The sequence below is a fragment of the Zingiber officinale genome, chromosome 3B (assembly GCF_018446385.1).
Source record: "Zingiber officinale cultivar Zhangliang chromosome 3B, Zo_v1.1, whole genome shotgun sequence".
Lineage (NCBI taxonomy): Eukaryota > Viridiplantae > Streptophyta > Magnoliopsida > Zingiberales > Zingiberaceae > Zingiber > Zingiber officinale.
Genome location: NC_055991.1, coordinates 46,048,382 through 46,068,779, shown reverse-complemented (window position 1 = coordinate 46,068,779; position 20,398 = coordinate 46,048,382). Strand labels below are relative to the sequence as shown.

The window sequence follows — 20,398 nt, the reverse complement described above, 5'->3', positions numbered from 1 at the left end:
TGAAAGATAACGTTGATAACGAGAATTTCTATTTTTTAAAAATTTATTAAATTTTGATGAAAAAATTAAAAAATAGTAGATATCTTCTTAAATTTTGATGACAAAAATAGTTTCTTCATTCGATTCAGTTAGAAGACGTGTCGGACTCTCTTCTCTACTAATCTGGCAGCGAGCGAGCTGTGAAGAAAGCGAGGAAATTGAACTCCGGTGACATAGCAAAATTAGAAATTGGAGCATTTCTTAAACTATTAAGAACAGGGATAAAATTGGAATAAATTTTTTTTTGTTTTCCCTTAATCCTTCCTTACACCCCAATTCGGGGTGTAAGAAAATCTCTCTTTCTATGGGTAACGAAGGTTAAAACTTACCCTTCCTTACCTTTCCTTCCCTTTCCTCACTCCTTCCCCTTATTTCCCCTTCCTTCCCCTTCCCTCACCAACATTAAAATTTACATCATTTTGATATAAGTGAACAGCACAGCACCCAAATGGTGCAAGTGCCTTTTTTTTTATATAATATATTATATATTAAATTTATATTTAAAATATTCTTAAATATTATAAATTAATATTATTGAATTTAAATTTATTATGTAAATTTTTTATATTATAAATTTATATTAGTTATTTACTTAAATAAGTAATATTTAAAAATTAGTTATTATGTACCATACAATTATTAATTTCAATAGTAATTATTATAGTAATCAAAATATTTAATAAATTAATATGTACGTTGAATAATAAATTATAAGATGGGAAAATAGAATATTTTAAAAAATATTCCTTTTAGTATAAGAAATGGTGTGTATTAATTAGAGTTGGAAAATTATTTGATGCTAAAATGACATCAAATTAGTATTGAAATGACACCGAAATAAATTTTATGATCGGAGATGGGCTTAAATCCCATGTAGATACATTGCAGCTACCTTTTGTACGGGTCCATCATATCCTTCTTCTTATGCGCGGGGCTCATCAATTTGAGATAAGTTGAATAGTATTTGGGATTTTTTTTTTTTACATTAAAATGGTGTAAAAGGGTATGAGTTGGAGTTCTTATCAGCATGGATTTTATATTCTTATCCTTACCATTATTACTAGGATTATTATCCTTTAATAGATTTCCATTTTTGACAGATTTAGACTTGTCGACAGTCCTATTTTTTCCTTTGAACCACAAGTCATGCTCCATGTAACGGCTCCTCTATCGTTGTTGCCATTAACTTATCCATAACTCCCTCCAAATTCGGTATATGATTAGCATTAATTGTTTGCAAAGTTGAAGTCACCGAAGTTATATCCTTCTCTTGTACCGCCGTTGTACCTTGGGGAGGAATGGATTAAGCATATCCCTGAATTAAAGAAGTCTTCTAAACCATCGTAGATGAGTCAGTGCCACCATAAGTGATTTATCTTTAGCCATTGTTGAGAAAATAAGTCATTGTTGAGAAAATAAAGGATGGATGGAGAGCTCTCTACCACCATAAAAAATAAAGTTATATGACACTCATTATTGATAAATTAATTTACATAACTGGATGATACTTACATAAAAGAAAATGGAAAATAATTTTTTTTATGACTAACCAATGAGCATTATCGAATGATCAATATTAATTTGTGGTTAAAATTTTTGCCTTTTTTTTTTTGAAAAAAAATCAATCAAATAACAACACACTGCTGATGCGATAGGTGCAACGGCCGGGGCCATCCCAAACCACAAGCAACACCTTATATTTAGTGCTTACCTGCCGTAAAGTGAAAACAATGCGGATCCTCAAAAACTAATAATAAAAAAAAAACATAGAAAAAAATTGCAGGTAGCATCCAAAGGAGGTACTTCGTATGAAGTTGATTTATCGTCGCTGAAGTTTTCGAGTGTCTTTAAGCCACAACTTGCCCGAAGCCCATCCAATTGCAAACCCTCGCCCCTTCACTCCCCCTGATTCCTTTTCCTTTCTTTTTCCCTTTTTAATTGCTCGATCGCTTTTTTGAGGCCGGGGATCCGCAGAAATCCCCATCGGCCTCAAATTTCTTCAGCGCTTCGAGCTTATCTCTGGTAAATTGTGGTGCTTCTTCTTCTTCTTCTTCGAATTCGAAGAATGGTGGAGCTCTCCCTCCTCGCTTCCACTGGCCTGCCGTCGGCCATCCTTTACCAGGACCATCAGGGCCTCTATAAAACCCCTCCTAAGGTATGGAGATTCCGGCCCAACAATCCATTTTCTTCATGATTGAGCTGAGATTCTATGAGCTCGTCTTTGTGGTTTAGTGGATTCATTTGGTTGTTTTTTTTTCTTCTTCGGCTTCGTTGATTCGTAAGACCTGGTTCATACTTCAGTGTGTTTGAAGAAGTAATTAGATCTATCCGATGAAATAACTGAATTCTTGGTGATTTCGAATTGGGATTTTGCAATTGCGAAGGATAACTTCCCTACACAACCATCCTTCTTCTAGGTTTATATGGTAGATGGCCTTGTCGTATGAGCTCGGCTGCCTATAATTTCTAACGTTAAAAAAAAGAAGATCTTTTATTCTCTTGTTTCAATTTCAATGTTGTTGATGATAGGATTTAGAAAAAAGATATGAAAGGGAAAGGAGAGGCCTCCCGATTCCTTTTGCGAGAATTCTAGTGGTTTTGTACATCTGTAGGCCTTCTGAACTCTCTAACAAGAACAAACATCATATTTATAGTTAAATTGATCATAAGGACTACCCAGAAAGATAACGAGTGTTGGTTAATCGGATATCTACTTGAATACCTCAACTACAACAGCCTGGTACACAGTTGTAGGATGATTTCTGATGCATCAATCTCAGAAAGTACAATAAAATGCTTAAAATATCTAGAAATAGTGCAAAGATGGGAAAGAATTAGTTTTCCTTAGACCGTATATAACTCGAAGCAGGATAAAACTATCATATCGAATTGAAATTCTATATCAATATTCAATAGTATTGAGAAATGATAACTTTGAGTTCATTATGTCATTTAACATCAAGTATTGGGAATTGGTACATGAAAATCAGGTATGTGGGTTATGTAGCATTGAAGAAAAGTTCTTGGTTAAATGGAAGAAAAGAAATAGAAGGATCATTGATTACAAAGATGAAGTTAGGTTTCTTTAGACCTTTAAATGATGCATATATTGTTGGAATAGGTTGAGCCGGCAAGAGGGCGGTGAATTGCTTGTTGAAAAATAAAACAAAATCCTTCTCGATCTTTCAACTCAGATTAGTAGCACATTTATAAAAAGTAAATTAAACAACTAATAAATTAAAGACACTAAGGAGTTACTTGGTTACAACCTAGGTGGCTGGTAATCCAAGACAGAAGAAAGCATTGAAAAGATCTCCTTCGTGTATGCCGAGAAGCCTATTACACTCGTTGAATGCTCAGAAATATGCTAGGAAGTGAATACAAGAGTTGTTCAATTATTCCTAGTTCCAGGGGTCTTTTTATAGCCCTTGGGAAATTTTATCCGATGCTGGAAGGCGCCTTTCATAGGGTGGAAGGCGCCTCCAGCGTGGCAATTTTATCTGTGCGAAGATAAAGTTTTATCTTCGCTAACAGCCACTGGGAAGGCACCTTCACACTATTCATGGAAGACGCCTTCAAGCTTGAAGGAGCCTTTGTACTGTTCATCGAAGGCGCCTTCCATAAGGCAGTTCAACTTCTTTTCTTCTTGAGCAAGCTTCCGTTCCGGCTTCTCGTCCCTCAGAATCGTCGTGTGCTTTCTTCTCGTTCTCCAGCGTACTCTTTCGCAGCACCTCGTCCCTCGGACGTATCGAGCCCGTCCACTCTCTCCCGTGCTATCTTTCTCGCTAACTGCGTCTTTCGCTCGACTTCTTGTGCTCTAAGTTCCTGCACACTTAGACACAGGGGTTAAACAACAATAAGACCTAACTTGACTTAGTTGATCACATCAAAATTATCATGGGGTACTTACAATCTTCTCCTTTTTGATGTGAGCAACTCCAAGTTAAGTTAGGGTAAAAAATAAATAATAATAAGTTAATCAATATCTCAAATAATAATGTGCAAAAAATAATGATACCCTCCCCTAGACTTAATTTTCACTTCTCCCCTTTTGATCACATAAAAATAGGGTACTTAAAATGCTTTAAGAATAAAGTCTAAAACAAAGTCTAAGGAAAAATACTCTTATCTAGAAAATTTTGAAAGATTAAACGTTAAAAAATCTGGACTTAAAACAATACTTTGAAAATATTTTTAATTGTTGAAAAAAAATAATTTTAATAGACATATATAAGGCAGATAAAAAATTTTCGTATAAAGTTGAGATTATTGTGAACAGAAATAAAGTCCTTTCCATATTAAGAAATATTAAAAAAAATAATTTTTCAAAATTTTAAAATTTCAAGAATTTTTAATATTAAAAATTAACTTCTAATTAATTTCTAATAGAATTTATGCAAAACAATTTATTTGAAAGTATTTTTATAACAATTAAATGCTTAACAGTTAGTCAATTAAACATTTATTTTAGTAATTGACTTCCAAATTGTGGCGAGACACTAGACCTTCTTGGTTATTGGAACAACAACCACTTCTAGACAAAGTTTTTTAAAGAAATTAAATATTTAATTTTCTTTCTGAAAGCTCTAGGTACAACTTTCAAAAATTTTAATTAAAAAAATAAGGCATGAAAAAAAAAAAACCTAAATATGATTTTGGAACAAAAAATAGATTCCTTCCTATAGGATTAATTAATAATTTCTTAAGAATATATTTCTGTGATATTTTTCTAATTTGACCCTTATGGTATTTAAAGTGTCAATTTAATCCATTAGATCTTCTAACTTATTGAATATGTGAGCATGCATGAGTTTTTAACTTTCTATTTCTACTTTCAATTTCTCATTTTCCATTTTTATCTTGTCGAAGTTTTCTAATCGACAAGATATTGCTAGAATTCCTTTTAATTTGTCATTTTCTTTTTCTAATTTATAGAAATTTTTTGATAACATTTTTATAAACTGAAATAATTTATCAAGAGGTAAAGACCGTATCTGACTTACTTTTTCGATCCCATAATCTGAAGGCCGCCTGAAGTGTTGTTGTCTTCTGATGTCACTTCCCCTTCATCGATACTCTCGATGCTTATTTCGGACAAGCTTGCTTCGTTTTTATCTTCTTGGTGACTTGCGCGCAAGTCCGGCGAGGGCTTCGATCTCCGATTCGGACGACGTTTCGTCCCATGTCGCCTTTAGATTTCAATGTTTTGTTTGGATTGGTTTTTTGTCCTTGCTCTTCAATTTAAGACAGTTTGTCTTTCACGTGCCTTTTTTCATTGCAGTGGTAGCATCTTATTTTTCTTCTTCTTCTTTTATCCTGTACTTAATTAAATTTATTAGTTTTAAATAACTTTTTAAACTTTGTTACCATGAACACCGTTTCGTTATCATCGAGAGAAGATTCAAAATCTAGTTCGTGCATTTTTGCTTTTAAGACGATGTTGTGCTTGGGCTCCTTCGTCAGATCTGCACATCTCGTTTCATGAACTTCAAAAGTTGAAAATAATTCTTCTAGGATACTTACTTCTAGATCCTTAGAGATATAATGAGCATCTACTAATGATGCCCATTCAGTAGTTCTAGGAAATGCGTTAAGCACGTACCTTAGCGAATCTCGGTTGGTTACCTTTTCTCCGAGATTCGTGAGTTTGGTGATGAGTTCTTTTATTCTTGAGTGAAGGCATGCAACGGTTTCGCCTTCTTCTAATTTAATGTTGATGATCTGGTTCCGGAATAAATCCCGTCTCGTAAGATTTGCCTTTGAGTTCCTTCATGTAGTTCCAGGAATTTCTCCCAAAACTCCTTGGCTGACTCGTAGGCTCCGATCCGGTTGACTTCTTGAGGTGGTAAGATGCTAAGAAGATGAAACTCTACTTTGCCGTTTGCCACGAAGTCGGCTTGCTCTTTATTCGTTCATTGATATTCTTCTTTGCCCTCTGGTACTACAAAACCAAATTTCATGATTAATAGTAAATCGAAACCTGTCTTGAAGAATACCTTTATCTTTTTCATCCAGCTCGCGAATTCTCCCTCAAACTTTGGTTGGTAGATGCTCGATCCGACCATCTCTCGTGCTTCGGTCGGCAGTTAGTCTTTCTGAAGCAACCTGGGTCTGATACTACTTGTTGGAACAGGCTAGGCTGGCAAGAGGGGAGTGAATTGTCTGTTGAAAAATAAAATAAAAACTCTTCTCGATCTTTCAACTTAGATTAGTAGCACACTTATAAAAAGGAAATTAAACAACTAATAAATTAAAGACACTAAGAAGTTACTTGATTACAACCTAGGTGGCTGTTAATTTAAGACAGAAGAAAGCATGGAAAAAATCTCATTTGTGTAGGCGGAGAAGTCTATTACACTCGTCGAACGCTTAGAAATGTGCTAGGAAGTGAATACAAGAGTTGTTCAATTATTCCTACCTCCAGGGATCTTTTTATAGCCCTTGGAAAATTCTATCCGAGGCTGGAAGACGCCTTCAATAGGGTGGATAGCGTCTCTAGCGTGGCAATTTTATCCGTGTGAAGATAAAGTTTTATCTTCACCAACGGTCACTGGGAAGCCGCCTTCAAGCCATTGAAGGCACGTTCGCATTGTTCATCGAAAGCGCTTTCAAGCCATGGAAGGCGCCTTCCATAAGGCAGTTCAGCTTCTTTTCTCTTCGAGCAAGCTTTCGCTCCGGCTTCTCGTCCTTCGGAAATGCCACGTGCTTCCTTCTTGTTTGCACTCTTTTGCAGCACCTCATCCCTCGGACGCACCGAGCCCATCGACTCTCTCCCGTGCCGCCATTCTCACTAGCTGCGTCTTGCGCTCGACTTCCTGTGCTTATAAGTTCATGCACACTTAGACACGGGGTTAAATAATAACAGGACTTAATTTGACTTGGTTGATCATATTAAAATTACCACGGGGTACTTACATATATGAGGGATGAGAATATCAACATTTGATGTCTTTTTTATTTTTGTTTTAGCTCATAGTTAACACTGTTGGTTGCTACTCGGAAAACCTAGAGGTTCCACTGTACAAAAATTTGTACAAAGGTCTGAACCTTTTACTAGCTACCATGTGTTCTTTTAAATTAAATTTTGGATCGCCTGCGGAACTTAACATGTTTGATCCAAAACTTAATTTATTTGTTCTTTTAGGTTTTGACTTGGATCTCCTGCGGAACTTAACACGTTTGATCCAAATCACTTAAGTTATTAATTCCATTAAATATTAATTTCCAAAATTAGTTCCCAGTACTGACGTGGCGAGGCACATGACCTTCTTGGATATGGGAGCAACCACCACCGACTAGACAAAACCTTTTAAGGAAAGCTAATATTTAATTTCCTAAAATAACTTTAGGTCAATCGAAAAGAACAATCAAATCACAAGGAAAAAAAAAACAAAAGAACACTATATCAAAAACAAAATTCGAAACACTAGAATCATATGCCTCTTGTATTTAGTATTATTTCCAAAAATAACTAGTATGATGCGAAAAGAAAAATTACTAGTTATACCTTTTAGAAAGACCTCTTGATCTTCTACCGTATTCCTCTTCTAACCTCGGACGTTGTGTGGGCAACGATCTTCCAAGATGAGAACCACCTAGGCACCTTCTTCCTTCTTCCTTCAAGTTTCGGCCAAGCACAAGAACTTCTAAAGGATGAAGAATTTTCCACCAACCAAGCTCGGATGCATGCTTTCTCTCCTTCCTTGATCCGGCCGCATCCTCCAAGCTCCAAGAGATGATAGATTTTGGCCACAACAAGAGGAGAGAAGAAAGGGAAGGGCCGACCACCACACCGAGGAAAAGAGGGAGAAAATGAATGTAGTCCTCAACCTCAAGCCTCCTCTATCCTTCTTTATAATCCTTGGTCTTGGAATAAGGAAAATTTAATAAAATTTCCTTAATTTTTTTGCCGTTGAAAAGGAAAATTTATTTAATTAAAACAATTTTCTCTTTTCAAATTACAATGGCCGACCATAACAAATAATATCTCCAAGCAAATAAAATTTTAAACACCAATTAAAACTTCCTTATTTGTTTCCGAAATTTATAAAAATTTCTCCAATAATTTTATCCCTTCACGATTGGTTTATAAAAAGGAAATTTAATAAATTAAAATCTTTCTTTAAACACGTGGATAAAAAGAAAGTTATCTCTATAAATTAAAATCTCTTTTAATCTACAAATAAGGAAAGATATCAAATCTTTTCTTAATCTTTATAGAAACTTATAAAAGAGAATATTTAATTTTAAACTCTTTTAAATCATGAACATGGTTAAAAGGAAAGTTTTCTTAAAATTTAAAATCCTCCTTTAATCAACAAATAAGGAAAGATTTCAAATTTTAAACTCTCTTTAAACATGTAGATGATTTACAAATAAGGAAAGTTTTACCAAAAATTAAAACCATTCTTTTAAACTACAAATAAGGAAAGAGATTAATCTCTTCTCTTAATCTTTGTAAAAGCTATAAAAGGAAATTTTTAATTTTAAACTCTCTTTAAAATCATGATATCCACATAAGAAATAATTTTAATAAAATCCTCTTTAATATTCTAGTGGCCACCTAAGCTTTGGACCCAAGCTTTGGCGGCCACCATCTTCGTCCATCCATTGGTCTTGGCGCCCAGCTTGGGTTCTAAGCTAGCTTGGCCGACCCTTAGATAGTAAGAAGATGGGTATGCGGTGGGTATAAATCTCCATATACTAGAGGCTACGATAGGACCGAGAGGAGGAATTGTTTTGGTCTCCCGATAAAATTAAGTATCCCGTGCTCGCCCCAAACACACAACTTAATTTTATCAATAATAATTCATTCCACTGAGAACTATTATTGAACTACGCACGATCCCAAATTACATTTGGGCTCCTTCTTATCATGAGTGTGTTAGTCTCCACGTGTTTAAGATAACAATGTCCACTAATTAAGTAAGTTCTTGACAACTCACTTAATTAATATCTAGCTCAAGAGTAGTACCACTCAACTTCATCATCACGTCGGACTAAGTCCACCGCAGGGTTTAACATGAAAATCCTTATGAGCTCCTCTTGGGGACATTCTCAACCTAGATTACTAGGACACGGTTCCTTCTATAATCAACAACACACTATAAGTGATATCATTTCCCAACTTATCGGGCTTATTGATTCATCGAATTAAATCTCACCCATTGATAAATTAAAGAAATAAATATCAAATATATGTGCTTGTTATTATATTAGGATTAAGAGCACACACTTCCATAATAACTGAGGTCTTTGTTCCTTTATAAAGTCAGTATAAAAGAAACGACCTCTAATGGTCCTACTCAATACACTCTAAGTGTACTAGTGTAATTATATAGTTAAGATAAACTAATACCTAATTACACTACGACCTTCTAATGGTCTGTTCCTTTCCATCTTGGTCGTGAGCTACTATTTATAATTTATAAGGTATTGATAATATGATCTTCTGTGTGTGACACCACACACCATGTTATCTACAATATAAATTAATTGAACAACTACATTTATCATAAATGTAGACATTTGACCAATGTGATTCTTATTTTTAGATAAATGTTTATACCAAAAGCTAGACTTTTAGTATACATCCTAACAAACACAACACACTCTTGTATTCTATTTGTGAAATTTAAACAATCTTTTCTTTGCTTTATAGTATGGGTGCATACAAAATTTTGCTATATACCAATGTTTTCAAATGTGGCTACATAGTTGGTGCATTAATTTTGTGCATGGTTGTCAAAATAGGCCGACACTAATATAAATCATCGGAGTTGGATGAGTGTCAACAAAGGCATGATTTAATCATTTTTGAGAAATCAATCATCTTATATAAAATAATGGAAGTTTCAAGAAAGCATAGTTCAATGAAATAGCTACAAATGAGTTCATATCATTAGAAAATTGGTTAAATTAATCAAATGAAAATAAAATCACGAGTGAAAAAGATAAGATAAGTTAAAACTTTATCAAGATAAATTTCTTAGTGCAATTGTGTCTTATGTGCTTTGGTGTAACATTGGGCTAGGCCTTGCATTGTGTATATTTGATATGTATGTTTGAGCATGTAGAGACTTGTAGGAACACACATGTAGTTTGGATAGCTCGTGGGTCGACGAGCTTGAGTGATATTGGATGTTGGCTTGGCGTGGCCAAGGTGACACACTCAATGGTTTGGAGGTCCAATGAGATCGGAGAAGGATAGTACGGAACATTTGAGGGACCATAGGATGATGAGTACTGAGTTGGTGCTAGAGTAGATCTGGAGTAGCATGACCAAGTTGACAACTTAATGGCTTGAGGTTCGCAAAGATTAGAGAAGGTTGCATGTGATATACTGAGCGACAAGGAGCATTGAAACAATGAGGATGACAAGTGATGGAGGCGAGAAAAAGCTATATTGATTTTGCGATAGCATATGAATTTATAATAACTAATACATTTTTCAAGAAGAGAGAACATTTAGTTACTTTCAAAAGTGGGAACAATAAATTATAGATTGACTTTCTTATAATTATGAAGATGGAGAGAAAAATTTGTAAAGACTGCTTGGTAGTCATTCCTAGAGAAAACCATCCAACATATGTTAGTGATATTAGATACATATCGTAAGCATAATATCAGTAGAAAAAAAATGTGCATGACTTGAAAGATCAAGTGATGAAAGTTAAAAGATGAAAAGAAAAATATATTTACATAGAGGGTAGGAGCACAAGTATTAGAAAAAATACATGACGACTTGAATACGATATAGGGTAAGATGACATCAAATTTGAAAACACTGGCTAAGAGCGTGCTTAGTGAGTCAAGAGGATGGATACTACCAAATCTTGCTAGTGGAATGAGGATGGTTGCGCTATCAAATAAGAGAAACTTAAGAAAGAAAAAATGATGTACACTTTAAGAATGAAGAAAATTATAAAAAGTATGCAATGATCAAGAAAACAGTAATTGATGCCAGAATGAAGCTTTTGAATGCTTGTGCCAACAACTTGATACAAAAGGAGAAAGGGATATCTATAGAATAACTAAAGCAAAATAAAGGAAAATTAGGGATCTTATCCAAATAAAATACATTTAAGATGAATTCAATAAGGTACTAGTGAAGGATAAGGAAATAAAAGGTTGATGAAAGAAGTATTTTCATTAACTTTTTAATAAAGGGATATTTACTTTAGGAAATTTAAGCAGGTAAGAAAAATATAGAATTTTAAATTTTTATCAGAAAATTAAAATTTTAGAAGTTATACAAGTGTTAAATGGGATGAAAAATGAAAAAAATGGTTAGACCGAATAATATTCCAATAGAGGCATGAAAATGCTCAGGGAAGTGTGTATTTAATGACTCACTAAGTTATTTAATCTAATATTTTTTAAAAAAAAAATGCTTAATTAGTGGAGGGTGAGTACTTGAGTCCTCTGTATAACAAGAAAGGAAATATATAAAATTGTGCGAATTACAAGGGCATTAAGCTAATGAGATATAATATGAAACTTTGGAAAAGAGTAATAAAAAAATATTAAGGAAGTAAAGCAAGGTGATCGAAAATCAATCTGGATTCATGCTTTAAAGGTTGATGATAGAAGCTATACATTTTTTAAACAACGGATTAAAAAGTATTTCGAAAAAAACAAGATTTATACATGATATTCATTGAACTAGACTATTTAAAATGATATAGACATGTACTTAGGTGACCAATAAATGCCTCAATTAGGCTATGTGAAATCATATCAAATACGTATATTAATCAAGGAAGACCAAAGAAGATTTGATTAGTAACAATAAAATATGATAAAATTCATATGAATATAGATGATGATATTATAGAGGATTGAGCCTAATGACACAATAGGATCCATGTATCCTAGGAGAATCCATGTAGCCGACCCAAACTTGGTGGTTGTTGATGTTTGATGTAGTTGCTAATAGCTTCAATTTTCATGGCTATAGTCATTATTTGATGAAACTTGATAACTTGTGCTAAGGATAAACATTAAAGGATTAATTTAGGCCTTAAATAAAATGGTCTTGTTTATCATCATCTACCACCACTAATGTGTTGAATTCCGTAAAAGCGTTCAAACTTTGTGACATATTCTGTCACATTGTGAGACTATTGAAATGCCTCCTTTTGTGTGGTAACATACTTTTTGGGTATTATTGCTTCTAGAAAGCATCTAGGAAAGCAGATAAAACAATAAGAATTTGGTTCACTTTTAAAGTGGTTTCCGTTTCTTCCTCCAAGCTTTTGCTGCCCTATTAAAATACAAAGTAGCGAACTTGACCTTTTCATCCTTCATTGCTTCACGTTATGGATCAAGTAATAGGCCTTCAATAGATTAGATTTGCCCACGAGTGTCCCAAACCTACTTATGTTTATAAGCTTTATAGGCCTTCCTTGTAAAAAATGATTATGGTTGATGATATGAATACACATGCTAGTGGAGGTACAAAAAAAAAAAGACACTTTGTTAGACCCTTCTCTGACAAGGACATATTTTGATCTCTTAGTGGGCTGAGATGAATAACTCTACAGGTAACAACCCTTTGACTGTGGAGAATAACTCTCTTTACTTTGCAACATAAGGGGAAAGATTGCAATTTTGCTAGTTGTAAAATAGCGTAAGCTTCTAATGCTAACTCACAAAATATGAAGGAAGCAAAATTTGATAAATGTAAAACAATAATCAATTATTGTGTGGAATGTTGCAATGTATGGGATCGAATCCACTCGTCATTATGTTTTAGGATTAAAATGCCAAATTGTGGTGATAGCAGAATTTACTATGTTGCCTGTTGACCAACACGTGAGATAACTTTGATAATGACATCAGAGCCTCATGAGTTCACTATTCTTCTCACTTTATGACTCTATATGAGAATTCTTAAGTGATGGCAGTGCATGTAGCAGAAACAGAGAGATAATAGGGAGAGAGATTAGGAGAGATACTGAGGAAGAGAGAAAGGTAGCTAAAGGGGAGAAGTGGACTAGCGCTCGATTGTAAATGGTGCATGTAGTGGATAACCAGTTATAGGCGAGGCAGAGGAAGAAAAGAATTAGGGTTGGAGTGAGAAGAATAAGTGGAGAGAGAGAATAGAAATGATTTTTAACTTTCTAAAATTACTCCTAATCTAATTAAACATGACTGACTACATTATTCTATATATAAACTAAACTTTATTTGGTCCTGAAGCAACTAAATTCAAAACAAGTCCAATTTAAACCCATCGAGCCTTATTCATTAGCCGCTCAATGGGCTCCATCCAACCCTAAATTGACTTCTACTCGATAGTTGATCCCCTAAACCTTGCATTAGTTGCTTCAGATTTACTCAATAGGCGAACTAGGGGAAGATTGTCTATGATATCCAGACACCTAGATTATTAAAAAGAAACCTAGCATTTGTTTAGTTAGCTTAATTAGTCATCTATAATTTTTAAAATAAAATTTAAGATGTAAAAATTAAATAGGATAAAATTTGGCTTCTTTCTCTAGAAAAGAGTAAGAGAAATCATGCGAACAAGCATCAAGAAAATTAGGGTTTAGTGAGATTGTGAGTAACAAGAGCAGATAAGGTTCAATATTACACTTTGATTAAGTTGAAAAAATAATTCATTTATCTTTTCTTTATTATTTGTAATTTAGGTGTACCCTTATTGGATCATATTAAAGTTCTTTGAAAAAGTTCAAAAGGGTCCCTTCGGGGCAGTGCGGTGGTTGAGGCATGGGGTGTTGCCACATTCGGTCATGAGGTCGAAACTCGGCACGTTCGAGTATGCCTTCCTCCATGCCTTGTCCTACTAATAGCTAGTAGTCATCCGCGATTTACCTCCTCATTGTTGGCCGAGGGACGGATTGACGGGGGTGTTAGGGGTGAGCGAATTATCTTTTGCCACATTTGTAAAAGTTCAAAGGTATAAAAAAAATAATTAAATTCAATATCGACTTTATTAAAAAAAATTGAATCTAAATTTTTGTTGATTGAGCCAAGTTCTAGTTGAGTTTTATATATTTTATTTTTTAGATATTTTATACATAAAATGAAATTTAGTTACAAAAATTAAAATATAATTTAAGCTAAAATGTAATATTTTACATCTCCAAAATTTGGAAAAAAATTTCAAATCTCTTTATTTTTTATCCACTCTAATATGCAAGATGTGTGCATGCATCAATAGAAATAATAACAATAAAAGAAAAGTTGTATTGTGAACACAAATATGATAAAGAGTCTAAGCAAACTAAGTATGTAGCATGTGGTTATAGCTTGATACTAGCATTAAGAATTTAGTTGTAATTTAAGCGAGCAATTAGCAAATGGTAGGCTATATTTATCATGATGATGCATATGTTATTGCATAAGAGTCAAAGGCTAAAAAAAACAACCAAAACAGATAAGTAGATAAGAGTAAATAAGATCAATCGAGCCTCCTCCATCATATGAGGTTCCTAATCAAAATTTATTAGCATGTTTTACTAGTAGATACCTCTTACTTGATGGAGGATGACTTGTAAAATCATTCAGGTTCTACATCAAGAGAAGGTTGTATGCTGAAAATGAGTTGATGCACAATGTCTTATGCTCGTGTGCTTTGTGATTTGCTGCAAACATGCATCGATTTATAAAAGAATATTCATCTCAACTCATCACTTACCTTTAGGGGTGTAATCGAGCTGAGCCGAGCCGAGCCGAACTCTTGAATGTTTGAGTTTGACTCGTTTATAATCGAGTCAAGCTTGAGCTTTATTTAATAAATATACTCATGGCTCACGAGCTTATTCGAGCTTTTATCGAGCCTAAACGAGCTTAATAAATATAAATTATAAATTTAAATATTCATTAAAAACTAAATTATATATTTAGAGAAAAATATAATATTCTTAATAAAATTTATAATTTTATTCTAATAAATAAATTTAATATATTTATCTATATATTTCATGAGTAGAGTGTAAAATCTATAAATTCAATATCAAAATTATTATTATTTATTTAAAAATTGATTCATGAGCTTAAAGAACATGTTCACGAGCTAACGAGCCGAATATTGTGAAGCTTGAACTTGGTTTGTTTATCTTAATGAGCCTCATTAAATGAGCTTAAACGAGTTTTTATCGAATCGAGCTTCGAATAGCTTACGAACGGCTTGGTTCATTTACACCCCTACTCACCTTTGAGTACCTCTTAGGTGCTAGTGCCCACTACGTGCTTATATGCTCAGAAGAAGGTAGAGGTCATGATCACATACACAAGTCTTTCATTGCAACCCTCTCTTTCTTGGTTACACGTGTACAAGCAAAAGGGCAGCGGTGTCTCATCTCACTAATAATGTTACTACTCACTCTAGCTTAGAGTATGACGAACCACAACTTGCCATGTTTTGATGAAGCTAATAGCCGAGTATTTAGAGGAGAGTTAAGGATTGTTCTAGTGGAGGGGGAAAGGGTGACTGGTGATGGCGGGGATTGTTATGATTCACAAAAGGGGCGGTGGTTGGGTGGCAGCAGCAATGGTGGAACAGAACTGAACAGGAAAGGTGGATGGGGCAGTGATTCGTGTCTAAAGGGATGACAGCAATAATAGTAGTCATTTGAGAGGAGAACATTGCACTCTAATTGTGTGCTCTCGAAGGGGTAAACACTTTTTGTGAGCTGTTGCTTGCTTAGGAAGGCAATTGCTGATGCCTTGCATGAAACGTGGACTGCAATCCTGATGCCTCGCATGAGATGTGGACTGCGATCCTGATGCCACACCACACCACTTCTTTGTTGCATCTTTTCCACATCTGAATTTAGAAAAAGATGTGAATTTATGTGGACATCAAACTCATTATTACCATCATATGGAAGGAATTAAATTCCTGTATTGCTTCTTATGTGCATGTGATCCTCATTATTTATGACTATACTACAATACATGTGTTGGGCCTTTGACGAACACTATGCATGTGGCTTAACATCTTGCATATATTTGGATTTTTTTTTTTTGAAGGAATCATGAGATGTGATGGAGATTTTTAATACTATATTCCTTCAAGAAACATATATTTTCTTGGTAATTCTTAAGAGTACACGCTTTTCACTTGTCATTAAATTGCCAAATCAATATAATTGTAATTAATCTAACACGCCATATTATCATTTGCAATTGCAGCAGTGTACAAGCTTCTCCTTTTTTATGATGTAAACTTAAGCATAATTCCAATCTCTTATTATGTTTTTCGATTTACACCTGATGAAAAAAAACTATTATTTTTTGCACACACAGCATGTTCACTTTTTTTTTATGCTTCAGGAATTTCATTCTGGGTTGTCATTTAATGGTAGAAAACAAGATGCAGCAAAATCTGGTTCTGTTCAGTTTGATGTGCACCAGTCTGAGGAATTACTTCATCCAATGCCTATGTTATTGGGGAGCAATCAATCTTTGAGGATATCTCCAATGATTAGACAAACTGTTCTTATGGATGTCCAAGGTCTGCAGTTTATTAGTATCATAAAGTCATAAATCGAAGTTATACCATCTTAGCCAGTGTTTAGATGTTGATGTGGGTACAATTTATTTAATAAGTGTAACAAATTCATATGCTTCTTACAGGAATATATGCATTCAATTCTTACAAATCGATCTAAAAGTATCATTTCTCTAGTCAATGAGATAATCTCTTAAGGAATGCACAAACTGATAAGGTTACCTATAAACGTCTGTGTCATAGGTTTGGGTACTATTTAAAGCATTATGCAGGTCAGTACAAATAGTTTTATATGTTGATTTTCCAGTGCAAAGTAGTGTGTTGATAGTTCCAACCTATTATACTCTAAAACCTTGATTTTTGGATGTCCTTGTTTGTTCTCATGTTATGCATGCTTGTGTTGGTTGTTGTCCTACTCTTAGAAAGTGTAACCATGTAGCTTCTAGAAATTCCACCGTTGGTTTGGTAGAACTATAGTAGAAGGGTTTTTATTGACATAAAAGAGTTGGGGAAATTAAAATTGTCAACATCTTTTTTCTTTATTCTTTTGTTAAGATTAGGATTGTTTTCCTTTGTAAAAATTCTAAATTTAACAATTTGATTTCTCTATTCTGCAACAGATTCACACACTAATTCAGTGCTGTTCAGTTTGGGAATTGCAGAGAAGTGCATAAGAAATGAAAAGATCATGGAATTATTAAGGTCTAGATCTAAGTTTACTGAAGGTAAAGACTTGGATGTGTCTTTGCTTTCAGAAGTAATGGGTCTTCATGATGTGGCTATCGACATGTTATCTCCTCGCCATGTACTTATGGATGACAAATTTTCTCTTTATAACGCTGAGATGAATGATCAGGACCATCCTCTGCATATATTGAAACAGATTTATGCACCAGAATTTCAGTTGGACTTTGGTAGGAACTTGTCTGATACTTTATACTATAGGGAGGATCAAGATGGACAGCTTCTGTTCCCGGACAATCCAGCTAAAATAGAAGATCTTCTATCAATTGTCTCAAAGTTTAATCTGCCAAAAAGATCGCCAATTGGCAGTAAAAAGTCATTGCTGGTCCCGTACTTCACAAGGTATGTACACTGTTATGTTGTTATTATTATTGTTGTTGTTGTTGTTGTTGTTATTGTTATTATTATTAATTTTCTACTATTTCCAACATATTTGGGCCGAATGTTTTATGTTGTGCATGACTATTACTTTGAACTGTATTCTCACTTAATCTAATTTGTTTAATATTTCTGTTGCTGTGTTTGTGTTGATAACCCTTTCTAAGTTTAGATATCATTTATAGCCTTAAATTTTGTTTTAGAAAAAGTATTAATTTCTATCAGCTTATTCAGCTGATCTCTTAATAGAAACTTAAGTTGGTACCATCTTCGTATTTATATTCTACTGCCAAGTGCTCACTCATGTTGGCAGGTGAGTTGGATTGGATTGATCCAAGGGCAATATGGGGACCCAGATACATGACCCCTTTTGATATCATGATAATTTGATTTGGTAATTTGTTTAATATTCTGTTGCTGTGTTTGTGTTGATAACCCTTTCTGAGTTTAGATATCATTTATAGCCTTAAATATTGTTTTAGAAAAAGTATTAATTTTGATCAGCTGATCTCTTAATAGAAACTTAAGTTGGTACCATCTTCATATTTATATTCTACTGCCAAGTGCTCTCCCTCATGTTGGCAGGCGAGTAGGATTGGACTGATCCAAGGGCAATATGGGGGTCCAGATACATGACGTCCTTTTGATATCATGATAATTTGATTTGGTGGTTATTTAGACCAAAAGTTTAAATTTCTGGGAAGAGCCCAATCCATAAGCTGGTAGCTAACAATAGGCTATAGAGTACTTATATAAGGGAACTAGAGTACCCTTCCATTGATCAAATATTTTTTTTGCATTTTCAATATCAAGTTAAATAACTTTGTAAGTTATTCAATACCTTGTTTCCCTAGTCGCTTCAATACCTTGTGATTAGGCTTTTTATACATCACTATGCGTGCTGCCTCTTTAACTTGTTGTGCTTTTAGTTATTGCTGAAAAGGCAGTACATTGCCGTTGGGATGACCATTTTTTTTTTTTGTGTCTTGTCCCATTTATGTCGTGGGAACAGTAGCTATTTCTCATATAAAATCTGCAAACTCAAGAATCAGGGAAATTATGATTATTTTATGTATAGTTGCCATGATAGCAGCTGCTATTGCTCATATAAAGATGTGAATTAAAAAATAGAAACTTCAAATCATGATAAACAGTTAGCATGAATGTAAAAATTGCATCTAATTGACTATAAATCATGGATGATGGCATATGTGCAGAAGGGGTAGACGACGCTCTCAAGCACAAAAACAGGTGACGCCGGCAACCGTTGCTCCTGTGAAAAGGTACACCTTTGTATCAATTAAAGTTAACATTGAGAGTTTTTTACATTGTAAGTATTTTATGTTGACCTTTTCTGACTCAGCTCTGAAGTCCCTAAGCAGAAACCCATGAGTAAGAAAAAGAAACGATCAACAGAACGAGACCTTTATCAGAGGAACTCATTTCATGCCTTTGAAAGCCTTCTTTCTGTTCTCCTGAATGGAAGCTGCAGCACATCCTTGGTTTCACTAAAGAAATCAGGCCCCGAGATAAGCCAAGTACTCACCAAAATTTCTGCTGCCATTGCTGGTACCGGCCTTGCCATTATTTTCTCAGTCGCATACACAGTGGCATGTGGAAGGGTGGCTCTGGGTGCTAGCAGGGTTTTGAGTACTGGATGTGGACTTGGTCTCTTCTGGCTTTCGTGGGCGATCAATGGACTGAGGGATACCCTTGTTTATCTCAGCAAAAGCTCAGGCAAGTCGAATCTTAAGGAGGAGGAAGTAGCCAGCATGGTTAAGAGAAGCATGAATGAGATTCTCTTCAGAACCATGGCATTAGTAGCAGTGACAGCGTTGAAGTTTGCATAACCTTCCGTTGCAAGGATGACCTTAAATTTGAGTCTATAATCATAAAACAGTTTAACGTTTCTTTTGCCGGCTGTGCAGAAAAAGGTCCTTTGTGGTTTGTGAAGAAATGCAATTTGCCTGACAGCTTGCTTCTTCAAAATGTTAATCCTGTTTTGGTTTGTAAAGAAAGTTCATTCTACCAGAGCTAAGATCTTCATGAGAGTCTATTTTTAATTTTTGATTTTTTTTTTAATTGACAGTTGCTCGTTAAAGAGATCAACTTTAGTTGTTTGTAAAACCATGCGAATATAGACCCTGATACTGATGTAGGTGGAAATTCTACTTTAAAATATAAATGTTGAGGGTGATCCATCAAAAGAATCGTAAGTTTCAACTAGCAGGGTTGCGGAACCATGTAAATACCTATGTCACATTGTGGTATAGTATGTTTGTATTTGTTGTGACCTTGTTGAAGGTTATGTAAAAGACAAGGAATATGTAAGACAAGAGGTGGGTTAATAGAAGAAGTGCAATTTATAGAAACTTTCCTAACAGTAGGAGATAAAGGCTTGTATAACACATTATCTGGGCATGAACAAGAAGAACAGGCAAGGAATTTTTTTCTGAGTACTAGTCATATGATTAAATGCTCTAGAATTTAAACTCCATAAATCATTAGAATTACCGTGGATATTTTCGATAGTATGACTAGCAATAAGGATATTTTTGATAGTATTTTTTCCACCTCGACCACATGTTGAGCAACCATGACGTTTCCCGCATGTGTGTACAAAGTATGTCTTGGCTTCTCACAATAATATAATACTTTTTGCTATAGTGTTCTATAGCTCACTTACAATTGCATTAACTTATATAGTTATGGTAGAGCAGAGGAATCATTAAGCATCCCTGATCAATCAGTAGA

General features: G+C 34.4%; 1 protein-coding gene across 1 annotated transcript; it reads left to right on the top strand.

The window, feature by feature from the left end:
• The first annotated feature begins 1,848 nt into the window (after positions 1-1,848).
• Positions 1,849-19,675, top strand: LOC122056458. The gene is made up of 5 exons (XM_042618420.1): positions 1,849-2,194; positions 16,345-16,525; positions 17,143-17,608; positions 18,862-18,927; positions 19,008-19,675. Exons 1-5 carry the CDS (start codon positions 2,105-2,107, stop codon positions 19,492-19,494), a joined length of 1,290 nt encoding a protein of 429 aa, XP_042474354.1. The 5' UTR covers positions 1,849-2,104; the 3' UTR covers positions 19,495-19,675.
• The last annotated feature ends 723 nt before the right edge of the window (positions 19,676-20,398 follow it).